Below are 17,290 nucleotides of genomic sequence, written 5' to 3' on the forward strand. Positions count from 1 at the left end.
CGGTCTTGGGGTGTTATATCATCGTAAGGAAATTTTGAGACTAGAGAAACCACCCCTTGTACTTTTATGTGTATCAATGTATAGCAAACCAGACAATGTTTGGGGGATTCTCTCTCCAGCATTTTAAGTTTTTCTCTCACTAGAATTTCTCTCTCTAGCGTTTTTACCAAGCCATCTCTCTCTATCTCTAGTCCTCTCCTCCTATGCTCCCCTTGCCTTCCTTGCAAATCGTGCTGCAAATCTAGCACCGATGTTGTCACAAAGTGATGATGTAGCATGCCGAACAGAAAGGGAAATGGCCAAGTGCACAAGAGAAATGAACCGACCAGCTTAAAGAACTTCAGAGCACCGGTCGAGGGGCCAAACCCTGAAAATCCCAAAGCTTGAAGTCTAAGGCTGATTTCTGTAAAATGCACTCACATACTGACGTGGCACTCCGTACGGATAATGACATGGCAAGACTGTACGGATTTTCCACGAATTGTGCTGAAGTTGCCACGTGGCAGGCTATATGGATTTCTGCGAATTACGCCGGCTATTTTTGCCTGATTGCAGCACCAACTTTGGGAGCAGATGCTTTTGGAGATTAGTGCTTTCGCGGGGAAGTTCTTTTGGGGCTCTGCTTTTAGGCATCCCTTGTACTGTTTATAAGTGCCCCTGGGGCCTCACTCTGCAGAGCATCAAGACACAGAGTCTACGAGCAGAGGACCCTCAGGAGTTATACCGATGCCACATAATAAAAAGAAATACAAGAAGGGACTCTCTCTCTCTCTCTCTCTCTCTCTCTCTCTCTCTCTCTCTCTCTCTCTCTCTCTCTCTCTCTCTCTCTCTCTCTCTATCTATGCTTGCACCCCCCGCCCACGCTTGTTGAACACGCTGCACACCCGGCCCCTTCGGGTTAGGTCACAGCACCAGTCGGGGCTGCCCTAGGGGGGGAGAGGAAATCCCCTTAGGAGGCCACTTATGTTAGCCTCCCCTTCTTGTGGATAGCAACAGACCACGAAGATGGAGAAGAAGACATTTGTTGCTGCTCTATCACAATCCATACTATTAGCCAAGCCATCTACATGGGAGATATCTCTTGCAAGAGCTGAAGAAACTCCATGGAGAAATGGTAGACATGAAGAAGGAGATGATAAAGAAGGATGAACAGATTAGCAAGTTGCAAAAACAAATGTTGATCATGAGGACAGAACAGGAAGCAGAAGAGAGTCCCATGACAAAGACGTTATAAAAGAAATAACAGATCACATATTAAAGGTAAATTCATCAAACTCAACACATTTAGTTAAAGAGGTCATATCAATAATCAAAGAAAAGGAAAGGGTCGAGAGCATACAGAACCAAGTCAGAATAGGTGGGTTTCCCTTAGGCTAGGATAGGGAAAACATTGCCCCCAAGCTTGAAGATGACTACATACTACAAAGAGATGTTCTTAAAGCATAGTTGAGCAAAGTCGTACCTTTTGTGGACCTAGGGAAACCCACCTTCATCACAGTCAAAGGCACACAGGCAAAGGTCTCCTATTGGGGCAAATCTGAGAAAATAGCAGTCATGAAGCAAACAAGGTCCCTTGAAGGGACAAAGGTATGGATAGCCAATGAACTTATCCCACTACAGCGTTGGCCAAGGTCAGAAAAGCAAGGAAGAATGGTAAATTGGAAGTATACAGAGGTGGGAGAGCAATCATAGAAGAGTTCCATACCACCCAAAAGGTGCGAATCCACATCCAACTTAGATTACTTATTCTCAACCCCATGTAATGAATCCCATTGTAATGTAAACTCTTATAAGTCATAAGAGTCTCCAAGAAGCTACTACCCCCCTTCCCTCCCTCTATTAGTTTAGATTTTCTTTTATCGATGACCGAACTGGAATGTAAATAAAACATCTTGGTCCCATATGCCGAGCTCGGCCTCCCATGGACATGAATAGATCTTTCTTTCTTTCTTTCTCTCTCTCTCTCTCAAGTTCAGTAACTTTGCAGTTTTAGTTCGTGTGTTGCTATTGTTTTCACGCTTGGAGTGTCCAAGCTTGTGACATTGGTATTAGAGCTCACAAAATTCTTCTATGGAGGATCCTATCCCTTCTGCAGCACAAATGGATTCTCGCGGAGAATCTGACAGAGACAACACCTCTCAACGGGGAGGCGAAGAAAAGTTGAAACCCGACGTAGGAAGGTGCTCACTCTCAAACTCTGCGTCCAAATGCTCTGAGAAGTGAGGCCCTACCCACTATTTTATAGATACAAGGGATGCCCAAAAGCAGAGCCCCAAAAGCAGTAAGTGAAAAGCTTCTTCAATTAAAGCAATCTATCCCAAAAGCTGCCCCAAAAACAGCCAGCATAATTTCAGGGATTCTATACGCTGCCCAGTCATCAGCAACTAATGAAAACTAGGAAGATTTGGGAAAACTTTCGGCGGAGAAGTTTGCCAGTGCAGAGTACAAACGTCAACTGCAAGTTGACATATGCCTGAAGAATTACCCGATTGATGAGATTCGCTCAAGATGGCATGCGACAATAGATTCTCCTCTTAGGTCACGATGAAAGCTGAAAGGATAGACGAGTGCAAAAAAGCAGAACTTGTACTCGCAAAAAGAGCTGGACAGAGCTCTTGGAAAGAAGATTAACCAGATATTGAAAGGCTTGAAGCACTCTCGGAAGAAGAGCAAATTAGCGGATGTAACAAACTTGGACACTCCAAGTCGAGAATCTACCACAACACACGTGAGCAAACTGAAAGAATGGAACAAAACTAAGAGAGAGACCACACGGCAAGGCACAGTTCCGCACCCAGACAGATTAGCCCCAAAGGTTGCACCTCTCTCGGTATTTCTTTATTATTAATGCTTCACAAGTACAATGTCCGAGGGTCCTCATCTCATCAATGCTCCCAAGCATATCTGCCTAAGACTGAGGCCCTTGCACTTTATTTATAGTGCCCTAAGCCTTCCAAAAGCAATGTACATGAAAAGCTTCAAGTCTAAGAGCACCTAGGTCCAATGCAAATTGTGGAAATCCATACAAGTGCCACGTCAATAGCCAACGCGAATTGCAAAATGTCCGTACAACGCTACCACGTCAGCATCTCCACGCAATTTGGGGGTTTTTCTTTATTTCAATCTTCTAGTGTCTCTTTAGGCCTTGTCGGATAGGAGCCCATAAGTTGGAACAACTTTACAATCCTTGGTCTTAATTTTCAAGTCTCTCGGCTAGGCTCTGCAAGTTGGTAGCACTTCTTTGGATCTTTCCATATGGCCCTGACCGCTCCCTGTCTGGAATCTGTCATTTAGGTCATGCCACATCAGCATCTCCACGTGATTTGGCGGTTCCTGCTTTATTTCAATCTTCTAGTCTCTCTTTAGGCCTTGTCGGATAGGACCCCAGAAGTTGGAACAACTTTAAAATCCTTGGTCTTTATTTTCAAGTTTTTTACTTTTTACTTTTTTGGGCTAGAGCCGGCAAGCCAGCAAGGAACTGCCTTTGCTTCGCGTGCACGCAAACGAGTCAAAGACAAATTACCTTGCGGACTTGCCGACAAAGGGAAAAGCGCTTCCATGCCGTATCGTGGCATGTCAACGGGGAATGGAAGCAAGTTTCCCCCTCGGGGGAGTAAAAAGTCTTTTCATGCCATGTTAGTCAGTCCATGTTCCCTTGTTAGTCACGCCACCCGAGGGTAACGTCGGGAAATCACCAAACGAATTCAGTGATGCATTTAAGGACCAAGGCTGAGAGAGAGGGACAAACCCTTGTAACTCACAGACCGTACTGAATCTTGCCCAGGTACTCCAGGATTTTCGCCTGGTAGAAAAAGGCCCCCGTCCAGCGGATGTCCGGTAGGACTGCCATACCCAAGGTGGGCGTCGGCTCAAAGGAGGCATCCCGATCCGGCCAACCATGGTCACCAAGGCCCGCTCGGAAAGCCCCAGGACCATGTTAGGCAGGACCGCACCGTACGCAATAACTACAAGTCCTACGAGCTTTCAACACCCTCACGGGCCAGAGCATTGTAGTATCGCGGTACGGCCCCGCAGAGGAATGCTGCAACGTTATCCGCATAGGCACTCCTCAGTTGCGGTCCACGACGACCATTATGGGCCCCACGGGGGACAACCCATCCTGGCAATCGCTTTCCGCTAATCTCCCCTCCCAGGAGTAACACTTCGGTATCTTCACCGCTCGGATTGTTTAACAGCCGTCTAGCATGTTCCAAACAGGGTCGTATTGAGCTTCTGAGATTGTCCAGTTCAGGGCACTGTACCAACAAGTGCGTAAGTGACCTTGAGCCTTCTTCCATTCCGCATAACGGGCAAGTCCTCGACTGTGCCCGTTCAATCTTATCCTTAAGCCTTAAGCCATCCACTCTTGCTAGTAACAAGACTTTCTCCTCCATCCCACCGGGGTTCTTCCCAATGCTCTGCCTATAGAGGTATCCACGCATGTCCTCATACTTCCTCTCGATATAAGGATCAAGGGAGACACATTGATGTGAGTGTTCCCAGAGCTTCCAGCTCTCCTGCCTTGCGGTTTCAACAAAAGCGCCGTTGATATACCTCTGCCCCCAAAACTTTGTCCTTTTACACCAGGTCCACTTCTTGAATTGGTTCCATTCTGGTATATTATTAACCAAATCTGCAATCCAAGTCTTTAGACCTGCGTACTTGGTAAAAGCTCGTACCCTTTGTCCTGCACAGTAAGCTGGTACGGGGGGGAGCCCTAACTCCCGGTGAAGAGTTGCTGCTGCCACAGAACTCAACTTCGCGGCCTTACCAACTACCCACCTCATTCCAGTTGCTATAAGCGTCTCTAATGGGTTCAACTTCCTCATGTCATGTGAGCCCATAATCTCCGCTCCATAAGTCGCCACTGGGAAGACGCACGCCTTGAGAAAGGCCAACCTTGACCACATCGGAATTTTCTTAGAGCATAGAAGGTGTTTATGGGCATATAAAGACTTACGTGCGCTCTCAATCCTATCCTTAAGGATAGTATCGATCGAGACTTCGTTGTCTATTAATATGCCCAAGTATCTATATTCCGAAGCTACCTGAATCTCCTCAGGTCCGATGTGGGGTTTCAAGGCAATAAGTTCCTCAAGGTCCCCGTTGAACACGGTCGCCTGGCATTTCTTTATGCCGAACTTCATCCCCCACTTCTCCGCCCAACTATGCAATCTATCTAAACTAGCCTGCAACTCCTCCTTAGACTCCGCAAATAAGACTAAATCATCTGCAAAAAGCAGGCCCTGGATCTTCAGGAGTAGGCCTGGAATAGCCACCCCAAGGTCAGTCGCACTCTCATCCAAGATGTCATTAATGAATATATTAAAGAGAGTAGGCGACGCGGGACACCCTTGACGCACGCCACGGGCGATTTGGACCTCCTCACTCAACTTCGCTCCCACCCGCACTCTGACCTTGGAAGATTGGTACAAGGCTCGAAAGAAATTCAAGCAGCGACCTCCAATCCCTATGGCTTCCATCTTTAAAAAGAGCGCCTCGTGTGGCACTGTATCGTACGCCTTTTCAAAGTCAATATATGCCGCAAACGTCGGTTTCTTAACAACCTTTCGTCTGAGCACAATCTCTTTCAAGGCAATCACTTGTGCCACACATTCCTCCTGAGTCCGAAATCCGGCTTGACCACGCAAGAAGAAGTTTCTTTCCTCAAGTTTCACTGAGATCCTATTGATCACGAGTGAGGTCAAGAGCTTCAGAGAGATTGGAATCAGAGAAATCCCTCTGTAGTTGTCCGGATTAGAAAGATCACCCTTCTTCGGGATATACACCACTACCGAGGTAGATGATGCCTCCGGCAACTTCCCTGAATCAAACCAAGTACATAGCAGTTTGAAGACTGCTCTTCCCATGTCTGTATTTGGTTTAAATCGATCCGATCTAGTTCCCTTGTCTTGCATAAGGATCTTGAAAAATTCAGGGGGAATGCCATCTATCCCAGCTGCTTTATGCCGCTTGATCTTGCGGCATACCTCTCGAACTTCAGTCCATTTAATAGAGTCATTGATGTCCTCTATTCTAGGCCAAAGTCGCACAGCATGGTTTTGCCAGTGTTCTGGGTCCTTGCTGTGTCCGGAGGGGTCGGCAAAGACGCGAGAAGCATGATCCTTCCAAATGTCTCGGATCTTCTCTTCGTCCGCCTGCAGCTCGCCGTTCTGGTCTCTTAGGGGTTGAGCGGGCCCTCCTTTTCTGCTCCCCCCTAGAACGGCTTTCATATGCTTCCACCAAGCATACCATTCCTTGCGTCTTGCCAATTCGACACTCTTGAGCATGAATCGTTTGAGAGCCTCTCTCTCGCTTCTCTTCGTTTCAGCTCGCGCCTCTTTTCGGCATTCAACAAACTTCCTCCACGCCCTATCTTCACTAGAGGAATCACTCTCTGCATCCCGCAGAGACTTCCACGCTTCCCGTCTTCGGTTGATGGATCTCCGGGCTCTCGGGTCTAGCCTAAAGCCTCTATTAGGCCTCTTGGGGGGCCTTACGGAGAACGCACCAACATCTCGAGAGACTCTTTCAGCTGCCTCCTCAAAGCTCTTCGACTGACGGTTCACCGCCGCCTACGTGATTTCCCCCTCCTCCGCTGCTTCTGGTAGGGAATCCCAGAAGTTGTGGTGTAAAAAGAGTTGAGCCGCTGGCTCAATTCTAGTCGCATCAATGGAGGGAGGGGGTGGTGGGGGAGGCTCCGCACACACCGCATCACACACCAACTTCACCTTAACAAGCCAGTGGTCCGAAACATCCACCGATCTCTGGACACTGGCCAAAAAGAAGTCAATGTCTGATCGTCCTTTACCACGGGAAGAGCCAGATCATTGGCCAAAAAGAAGTCAATGTCTGATCGTCCTTTACCACGGGAAGAGTGATACGAGAGTCCAGAGCCTCTCGTTTGGACAATCTTAAAATCAAGGTCTTCATTCCCCAGCCATCTCTTCATCGGGCGCCGTCTAAGATTCCAGTCCCCTCCGATCAGGAGAGGAAGGCCCTTTCTGCCCAACCTACGAAGCTTCGAAGCTAACGCACTTAAGACGTCTGCTCGCTCATCCACTAACTGCCTCTGCGGGACATAAACATTTCCATAAATCCAACCATCCTTCATATTTAAAGGGAAGAGTTGAACAAACAAGGAGTTTACGTCCGACATTCCCAACTCAAAGGATCTGAGCTCCTGGGAGACCAAGGTCACAAGTCCCCTGGCCCCTGGTTTATCAGACCCTGGCACTTGGAATGTCGAATACCCCGCCATTCTAAGGGGCCATGCACCCTGAAATAGTCGAGTCTCTTGGAGACCCACCACATTCCAAGTCTTTTGTAACATTATGTACTCCAACTCCCCCCGCTTCGACCGGAGTCCATTAATGTTAAGCGTGGCAAAGATCGGCGATTTCCACACTTCCATCGCCGGCCTCAAACGGTTCCTATCTCTCCTAGCGAAAGGAAGCGAGATCTTAGCAAACCACCTAAGCCTACTCTCCGATTGGATGACCTGGAGGACATCTAGGGCTGCTTGTTTACTAGAAGTGAAAACATCAAAGCGGGTGCTCCCCGCCTGATTGTTAAGGAATCGATCCAAAAGCTCAATACTTGCAAACAGGGAGGTTGATCTCAGTGCGCGCCTCAAGGCCTTGCTGAATGACACTTCGGTGTGTTCATTAGCGCCCCAAATGCACAGCTTGCCAACCGTCCCTTCTGAAACACCCCTCCCAAGCCTGCCTCTCATCATTACCCGTTCCTCTCTAGCCGGCCTGCTTGGGGCGGTGACCGGGTCAATCTCGGGTACCGATAAGGATCTTAGCCTGTTGGTTTGAAGTTGATCGGCATTCATGACCTCAATGTACCTTACTTCCCTTGTTGAGTTCGTTCCATCTTGGTCTATGCCCCCGCCCCTCAGCTCCTCAGATGGTTGCCCTTCCGAGTTAACTGTGAGGCGTCCAGTCTCAGCCATAGCTAGTGAGTTTTGCTGCCCCGCTACGCACTGGTTCATCCCGTCCTTCCCGGTTTCTGTGAGTTCGGGTTCACCGTAGCAGCGACCAGCGGGGCCCCGCTCCCCATTTTCTGGGGTGATGTCGATCGCAGTACTCGGGGAAGCTCCCAGCACCCGCCTCCCCGAGGGTACCTGGTAGCAGCCCTCTTCCACGTCAGCCCAGGTACCCTTAACTGGTGCTCTTGGATCGTTTATATAATATGGTTGTGAATTCATAGAAAATGCACGACTATACTTAATGAACAGGTTGTTCACCTTAAATTTGGAGGGGTCCGGGTTAGGTATGTCGTTCCCGGGGGATCGACCACCCACTTTCCGGACTATGGTTATCCTGCATGTAAGATTTCATGGTCACAAATGCCAACGTGTTGACGAATCAACTCCATCCTCTAAATTCGTGGATTCACATGGTATCGATACAATCCGCACAACGTTTTGCTTCTCAATCGGTGGGCGAGACCGAGGGACAAGCGGGTCCTTGATCTGGGTGTGGTCCATAACGGTCCCGTGTTTAGCAAGACTTTAGAATCCACACCCTACTGTAACTCATCACGTAGTTGGTACACTTGCGGGTGGATCACCAAGCCCGAGGGTCCATGATTTTGGCTCGAAGTAGAGGGTGTTCCGTGAAATGGGATGGGTCAGGGGAACTCGGCGCCTCACCTCACCCGTCTCCCGTTTCATGGTGCACCCACCCTTCCGCAAGCGTTGACTGTTCCGTGGAGGGTGACATTGGCACCGCCCCGAGGGAGGGTGGATCGTGAAATGGAGTGGGTCAGGGGAACTCGTCGCCTCACCTCACCCGTCCCCCGTTTCACAACCCACCAGTCCGTCTCAGGACGTCACCGCCACCCCTTTAGTTTGGAGTTTACTCTCTCCGTGAGTCAAGGGGGGGACCAGCGGAAAGGTTACACAAGGAGCGCTTTCAACCCACCAACCTCAGCTGTATGAAACACCCATCCGCTGGTGGGTCGTGAAATGAAGTGGCTCAGGGGAACTCGTCGCCTCACCTCACCCGTCCCTCGTTTCACAGTCCACCAGTCTAGGTTCTGGTCTCAGGCCGTCACCGTCCCCCCTTCCGCTGGGTAGGTGTTTCACACTATTGGTGCGGAATTACGGCCAAAAGCCTCTCCCCCCAAGCGGTCCTCCAGGGATTGTGTCCCTCTTGGCTGCCACCGGTTGTGTCATGAGGTACATTCCTTCTCCCCTTGCATTCAAATATGAGAAGCCGAGCCTTTACACCTAAGGGGGTTGGTTGTAAACCGACGGAAAGTATCTGGGCGTTCAGGGTGTTCCCCCCTCGAGTCCGCTCGACATCCTTGTATGATTTTTACAGAACTTTCCCTGAATGGGTCCGTTCGACATTCTCGGATGATTTTTACAGGGCTTTCCCTAGGTCCGACCATCCTTCTTGCCTTCCATATTCTCCCAGTTTCAACCCCACCCCGATCTAGCTTTGCAGCTCATACTCGTCTTTAAGGCGTTATGATCACTAATGTCCTCCCCCCTCCCCTTTGGGATTTTACTCCTACACACGGAGAGGGTTTTTCAACCGTACGTGGTCCCCCCATTGAGGTTTTGGGAAGCACTTAGTCGACGTCCAGTCCCGCCACGTGGAGGCGGCTTCCCGTTGGGACCCTTTATTTTCAAGTCTCTCGGCTAGGCTCTGCAAGTTGGTAGCACTTCTTTGGATCTTTCCTTAAGGCCCTGACCCTCCCTCTCCGGAGTCTATCCTTTAGGTCATGTCACGAACGAGCACCACGTGCCAACGGAAACGGAGACTGAACAACTTTAAGCACTTCAATAACAACTGAACTGAAAGAGAGCGACGACACGGGGAGTGGCGAAGTTCCACCCCAGAGAGTATTGGCCCCAAACCTTGACGCCCCTTTCACTATTTCTTTATATTACTTGTACTCGGTACTCCACCCTCTACACCTTCCTACTGAAGCATGCCAGAGAATGAGCCCTTGGCTCATATTTATAAAAGCCCTTGGCCATAAAAAGCAGTTACATGAAAATCTTTCAACTCTTAACAAGCAAGCCCTCAAAAGTTGTCAACGCAAAAGCAAGAATCCGTACAGTTTTGCCATGTCAGCAGCCGGTGTGAAACGCGAAAATCCGAACTCTGCCACATCAGCAAGCCAGCGCAAAATGCGGAATTCCATATAATGTGCCACGTCAGCAGGCCAGTGCAAAATCCAAAAATCCATACGACAACTTCCACGTCATCAAGCTACTCGCAAATTAGCATGTATGCGTGTGTGCACGTGCGCTAGGTCCAACTTTATTTAAATGCCTTTATGTCACCTGGGCCCCATCAGATGGGGTCCCATAAGTTGGTGGGAACTTCTTCCACTTCTTCTTCTTCTACTACTTCTGCTTCTTAGGGTTTAGGCTCCTCGGCCGGGATCTGAAGGTTGGCTCCGTTCTTCAGTGACTTGACACGTCAGCAGTTTGTGACAAGTCATGCCATGTCATCACTTTTGTGACATACCCCCCTCTTGAAAGAAATGTAATCGCCCTCGATTACACCTGCAAAGCCAGAATAACCCAATAACCAGTTAAGTAGACACTGACTCTTAGGTACCGACGCACTAGACAACACATATTCAGTACTTGCACGAAGATGACAACCACTGAACATCCACATCACTTTCCCCGTCGAGATCTTTGATGAGAATCATGATCATCGTAACGTATTTAGCAATCACATCTAGATCTCACCGATCTCTAGTGGATGTTGGGATTGACTAAATCTTGTTACTTATCATATCCACATCACCCCTTAGGTGAAACAAGACCAAAATGTTGCAGTCATTTTGCCTTTCAAACATTCACTCAAACATCACACACATGAGAGACTATATTTATCAAATTCATTTAAGAAATTTCCATTTCAAATTAGTTCTTTTCTTAAAGTCATATAGTAGAATGCTGTCAACCCATCGATACCCCTAAAATCTCAAAAGAAATTAGTGACTTTAATCCATCTCGGTAATCTGTGACAAGAAGCCGAGTGACTCCTCTCTTGTGCAGTCCGTATTGTACCAACTTCAACCCGCTGATCATCGAGTATTCAAAAATCTCTAAAATCCGAGGAGTATCTGCTAGGTCCTCCTCCATCCATCCATTTCGATCTAATGCCGGATAGTTCTTGAACCTGCTAAATACTGGCATATCAACTTACCTTTCACTTTCCTTTCCTTGTGAGCCAATATCTGTTCTGGAATGAGAATCTCCTCTATCTCTTCCACTTCACGTTGCTCCTGACGCTCCCTATCCGCTGCTGGCACCTCACCTTTGAAAGGTTTTAACAGATTCACATGAAATGCATTGAGAATCTTCCAAGAATCTGGTGACTTCAGTCTAAAGGATACATCATTTATCTTTTTTCATTAATCTGGAAAGCCATAGTATCTCATACTCAACTTTGGAAAAAGCCGCTCCTTACCCTTTCGTTTCCGTAGGCGTGCCTTCTCAAACCGTAGAAGTACCCAATCGTCTTCCTTCAACTGCAAGTCACGTTAATGCTCGTCCACTGCCTTCTTATGCCTTGCTTGAGACTTCTCAAGAGCCTTGCGTATCTTTGCAAAAGCAGACTCCACATCCTAAACATACCGATATGCTTCAAAAATCTTATCTTCGGTGCTTAGAATAGGAAACCTTTTGAGCACCTCCGATGATATCAAATGACCCCTTCCTTGTAGACGTATGCACTATGTTGTTGTAGGCAAATACTTCTCCCATTGAGCCTTCTGATCAAAGATGTAAGACGTCTAGAACCACTGAATTCGCAATCTCCGACTCCCCATCTGCCTGCGGGTGCAAAGAGGATGAGAATTGTAACCAAGTACCAATATTCTCCCGGATTGCCCTCCAAAACAAATTAGCAAAACGAGGATCTCTATCTAAAACTATAGACTAAGGCATGCCATGAAGTCGAAGTATCTACGAGACAAGCAGTTTAGCCAAATAATCTGGTTTCACTGTCTTCTTGACTAGAATTAAGTGAGCCTCCTTGCTAAATCTATCGATGACTGTCTAGATACCATCGTGCCAACTCTGAGTCTTGGGAAGATCAAAAAAAAAAATCCATTGCTATACTTTCCCAAGGTCGGCTAGGTATAGGTAAAGCCTGCACAAGATCTGGTGTCTTCTACCTGTCGAACTTGACCTTCTGGCATAGCAAACAACTACGAACAAACTCATCCTCATTCTTTTTGAGCCTCAGCCAGTAGAAAAATTGTTCCACACCTCTGAAGGTGGTGTCTATTCCGTAGTGGCCCGAAAAAGGAGGACAGTGGCACTCTCACAAAACCATATTGCTCAACGCTTGTGTAACACACAACAAATTCATCCGCATCAATTAGCCTTCCTTGAGCGAAAAGCCCGCCACTACTTCCCCACTCAGCAATCGGTCATAGATGTCTGCAAAATCGGGACCTGAGGCCATACTGATCTGCCTATATCATCGAAGCTGTGATGATGAACTACTGAAATAGCCAAAACCAAAGGCTTACGAGAATGTGCATCCGCCACCACATGCCTTGAACACGCACAATCTGAAAGTGAAATTGTGACAAAATGGTTGCCCACCGCATTTGCTTGTTCGAAAGTTGCTTCAACGACCGGAAATAGCGTAAACTCTAATGATTGGTGAACACTATAAAATCGGCTCCCAGTATTGAGTAAGAGCATGGATAACTGCCCACAATTCCTTGTAAATTTGTACAACCTGCTCTCGTCTAGAAAACGTTATGCTCTCATAGGCTACAACATGGCCTTCCTACATCAAGACCGCTCCCAGACTGCGGCCACAGGCATCACACTGTACCTCAAATGGCCTTTGCAAGTCTGGCAAAACCAACACAAGGTCGGTCGTCAACTTCTCCTTCAGAGTCTTGAAGGCTACAATCTCAAATCGTCCCCAAGTGAAAGGAACCCCTTTCTGTGTCAAAGCATACAGAGGAGAAGTAATCTCCACAAACCCTCCGCAAACCTTCGAATGAACCGCCGATGGTAAGAGCACAAACCCAAAAAGCTTCGAACCTCATGAACATTCCTGAAATCTAACCAATCTTTGATGGTCTCAACCTTGGCCAGATACATTTTGACACTCTCTGCAAAGACGACGTGTCCCAAAAAGTGGATCTCTAGTAAGAAAAACTCACTCTTCTTCCCATTTGCCACCAACCGATGTTGCCTCAGTGCCTTAAAACTTGTAAGAGGTGGTGTCAATGCTCTACGTCATTCTTGGAGAATACAATGATATCGTCGAAAAAGGTGTCCACAAATGATCTATACTCTCAAAAATCATGTCCATCATCCTGTTGAACATTGCAGGAGCATTTGTGAGACCAAAAGGCATCACCAAATACTCGTACAATCCAAAGGACGTCATGAACGTAGTCTTGTATACATCTCCAAGAGCAATCCTGATCTAATGATAGCCACTTTTCAAGTCGATTTTACTAAAACAAGTAGAACCCTGTAACCTGTCCAGTATATCATCTTGGGTATTGGAAACCTATTATTGATGGTGATTTTATTGAGAGCCCTGTGGACTGTAGTCAATGCACATTCTCCAAGATCCATCTTTCTTTAGAACCAACAACACTGCCCAACAAAACGGTGATGTATTGGGTTGAATCAATCCTTTTTCCAACAATTCTCATCTTTCTTTAGAGCCAACAACACTGACAGACAAAACGGTGATGTATTGGGTTGAATCAATCCTTTTTCCAACAATTCTCACCTGGTTCAAAATCTCTTCATTTTGGGCTCTCCATACTCTGTAAGGTGGTCGGATCTCGAAATGGCTGAAGCCGATATGAGTGGGACTAACTCGCCCTTCAATTTTACATCAAGTATTGTATGTCTACCCATATCACTCTTCAAAGTTGATTTTCTCGCCCTGTATCAACCACCACATTGTTCTTGTGGAACCAAGGGATTCCAAAAAGGACATCACACCCCTCCATAGGCATGGTATAGAAGTTCTCATGCCCTAAATACCCCTCACAATGCAACCGAAGTTTGCCTATGACACGTGTAATGGCAACATCCTTTCCGGGTGCCGCTAGAAATGCCTCAGCCCGTGGTCCCATTTTATCTGGTGTAATTCCAAGTCAAGCCGCCAATTCAGTCCAAATGAAGTTGACCTTGGCTCTTCCTTCAAAGAAGATGAGGGCTTCTTGATCTCGTACTTTGCCCTGCGCTCTGCAGAGCTCCGTACTTTCATCCATTTGCTCGGGGTCCGTTCCCACGAAATCTACTACCAGTCTAGCTTTTGTCTTTCCCTTCTTTTCGCGCTCCTCCATTGCTCTAGAACACTCTAGCTTGTCCTTTGACTATTCTTTTGGCGCCTTGTAAGAGCACCAGGCTAACCCATGCCCATGTTCCCCATAACCGTGTGTCGCAAACTGCTGACGTATCAAAGCTCCCAACTTAAAGATGTCGGCCGAGGAGCCTAAACCCTAAGAAGAACAAGTAACAGAAGAAGAAGTCCTACCAACTTATGGGGACCCCGTCCGATGGGACACCAAGTGACATAAAGGATTAAAATAAAGCAGGACCTACACACACAAAGAAAGAAGCGTAGGAATTGATGATGTGCCAGATTTTTGAAAATTCCGCTGATTGTTGACGTGGCAGAACTGTACGGATTTTCGCTTTTCATGTTGGCAGTGCTGACGTGGCAGGCTGTACGGATTTCCGTAAATTACGCTGGCAACTTTTTGGCATTGCTTTTGGACTAGAAGCTTTTGAGTTTAAAGGCTTTTATTGTAAAAATGCTTTTGGGGCCTAGGGCCTTTAAATATGAGGCTAGGGCTCATTCTCTGGCATGCTTCCCGGAGAAGGTGCAAAGTCTCGAGTACCGGCTTTTACTATGTTGATGCAATATAAAGAAATATAGAAAGGGGTGCCAAGGTTTGGGGCCAATACCCTCTGGGGGTGGAATTCCGCCTCTCCGTGTCACGTGTCGTCTCTCTCTCTCAGTTCAATTGTTATTGAAGTGATAGAAGTCTGTTCAGTCTGTTCTTTTCTATTGGCACGTGGTGCCCGTCTTGTGACAGTGGTATCAAAGCATCACGCGTATGCTTTTCTGAAAGCATAGAGGTCCTACAAAACAGCAAACATCTTTGGCTTCCGAGCTCGGACTTATTAGCCACTCCCACCCTTGCTTCATCGCGCATCGGGCTCACTCCCGTCGTTGTTGCTCTGTCTTACACGGCATAAGCCATAAAGAACCCAAGACTTGGAATTCATGGATTCAGCAGAATATTTGCAGTTTCTCCTCAACGAACTTCACGACATTCTTTCGCGGCATCCTCGGCAGAATCTTCCGATGCTGCAAAGTTTTCAACAATTTTTGAACTACGTGTTACCCCCTCTGATGCCCTAGGTGGTACCTCCTCCTTCGGCAACAGAAAGTACGAGAGCTTCCAACTAGCAAACTTCTCAGCCATCTTTTCCAATCGGGGGAGTCTTCAGGAATATGGTGCAGCCATGTACCCTGATCCAGTGCAACCGCCTTTGCCACCGCGATTGCCCCCACCTCCACCACCACCACCGCCACCAGGCTACAATGGTTGGAGCCCATATGAATACCCTTATTATCCATACCCGGGATATGCGTCTAACCAACCCAAAGATTTCAAAGATGGCGGCATGACAATCAAATTTTTTACTTTTTCTGGGATGAAAGATTGCAAAAAAGCATTGCAGTTCCTACAACAATTCGACAACATCTATGCTTTAGGGAACTATACAGAAGAATCCAAGTCCGGGTTTTGCGATGATATGCTGGCGTGGCAGAACTGTACAGATTTTCGCGTTTCACATTGACAGTGATGACGTGGCAGCTTGTACGGATTTCCGTGATTTACGGTGGTTGATTTCTACAATTAGCTTTTTGGACCAATTGCTTTTGAGTTTAAGGGCCTTTCATGTAAACTACTTTTCATAGGCCAATGGCCGTTAAATATGTGCGGAGGGCTCATTCCCTTAGCGTTTTCAGATTTCAGCCGTCTAGTCGTCGTCCTCATCGTCGTTGACATCGTCGGCAGGTCCAAGCATTGTAGAGATTTGTGGAATCATAAGTAGACCGCTCTCGCCATAGAGAGTGGGGCCTTCGGAGGAGGGTTTTGACAACATTCTAGTGCCGTATTCTCTTCTCTCTCTATCTCTCAGTCTCAGTACCTTCATTCACAGTGTTCACCACTTTGTTTGTGTTCATTGCACTCTCACTAAGGGAACGGAAGGCTCTCCCTTCCATAAGTAAAAGGAACCCTTGAGCACAGTTCGGAGCACTCATCTTGAGCAAAGTTCAACATTCACTTCCACTGCACCTTACACTAATGAGCAACCCGCAGTGTAAGAAAGCAAGGAGATACTCGTTCCTGAACAGATTTTGGCACACAAGGAAAGAAAGATGAAAGGTAAAGTGATTCGGCGGTTCTTGGTTAAATTCAAGACTATCCGAGATTGGATGCGAAGTGGATGGAGGAGGAGGACCTGGCAGATACTCCTCAGAGTTTGAACCTTTACCTTGAAGCATTCAGTTTAGCATAGTCTACTCTCATAGAACCCCGAAATCAGTAAGGGTGAATCTGGTGCAGCGGGTTTGCACAAGAGGGGAGTCACTCCGATCCTTTGTCAACAGATTACCTCAATTTGAATAAGGTCATTGATATCCCCTTTGGTTTTCAAGGATACCAATGGTCTAACTAGTATTCTGTTGTATGACTTTATGAAATATGATTGATTTATACCCTCTCACTTGACTTGTTTAAGTGCAAGAATTGAAAGACGAAATGACTGCAACATTTTGGTCTCATAAATCTCTATAGACATGATCACAATAAGGATTAGTTAATCGGGCATCAGTGAGGTCCAGAATGGATCTAAATGCAATTACTAAATACATTGCTAACAACCATGGTCTGAGATTTGGAATGAATTTTTACGTGATTTGTCATGTGATGTCATGTGATGTCGAGGGATGTCTTGTGATGTGACTGTCGTCTTTGTACTAGATGTGTTGTCTAGTGCGTCGGTACTAACAATCAATGGTACAAAGACAGATTATGACCTCTGTCTGTTTTGCACGCGTAATCGAGGGCGATTACAATTCTTTCAAGAGGGGAATGTCACAAACTGATGAGGTGGCATGTCCAACTTATGGATCTTTGACAAGGGGTCTAAGGACACCTAGGCCATTAAAATTTAAGCGAGCATGCTGACGTGGCTGTTGTACGGATGGCCGTAAAACGCGTTGACTGGCTG

General features: G+C 47.1%; 2 protein-coding genes across 4 annotated transcripts in view; both read right to left on the reverse strand.

Annotated features, from left to right (window-relative positions):
- Positions 1-17,290, reverse strand: part of LOC147422080 (uncharacterized) — an 87,140-nt gene that overhangs the window by 11,392 nt on the left and 58,458 nt on the right. The window lies entirely within an intron of this gene.
- Positions 6,728-8,215, reverse strand: LOC147422081 (uncharacterized). Its single transcript, XM_086503561.1, has one exon. It carries the CDS (start codon positions 8,213-8,215, stop codon positions 6,728-6,730), a length of 1,488 nt encoding a protein of 495 aa, XP_086359687.1.

The sequence above is a fragment of the Adiantum capillus-veneris genome, chromosome 27 (assembly GCF_014529385.1).
Source record: "Adiantum capillus-veneris isolate H3 chromosome 27, ASM1452938v2, whole genome shotgun sequence".
NCBI lineage: Eukaryota > Viridiplantae > Streptophyta > Polypodiopsida > Polypodiales > Pteridaceae > Adiantum > Adiantum capillus-veneris.

Coding starts and splice junctions, on each gene's coding strand:
- LOC147422081 (XM_086503561.1), bottom strand. CDS start 8,215: ATGAATTCACAACCATATTATATAAACGATCCAAGAGCACCAGTTAAG.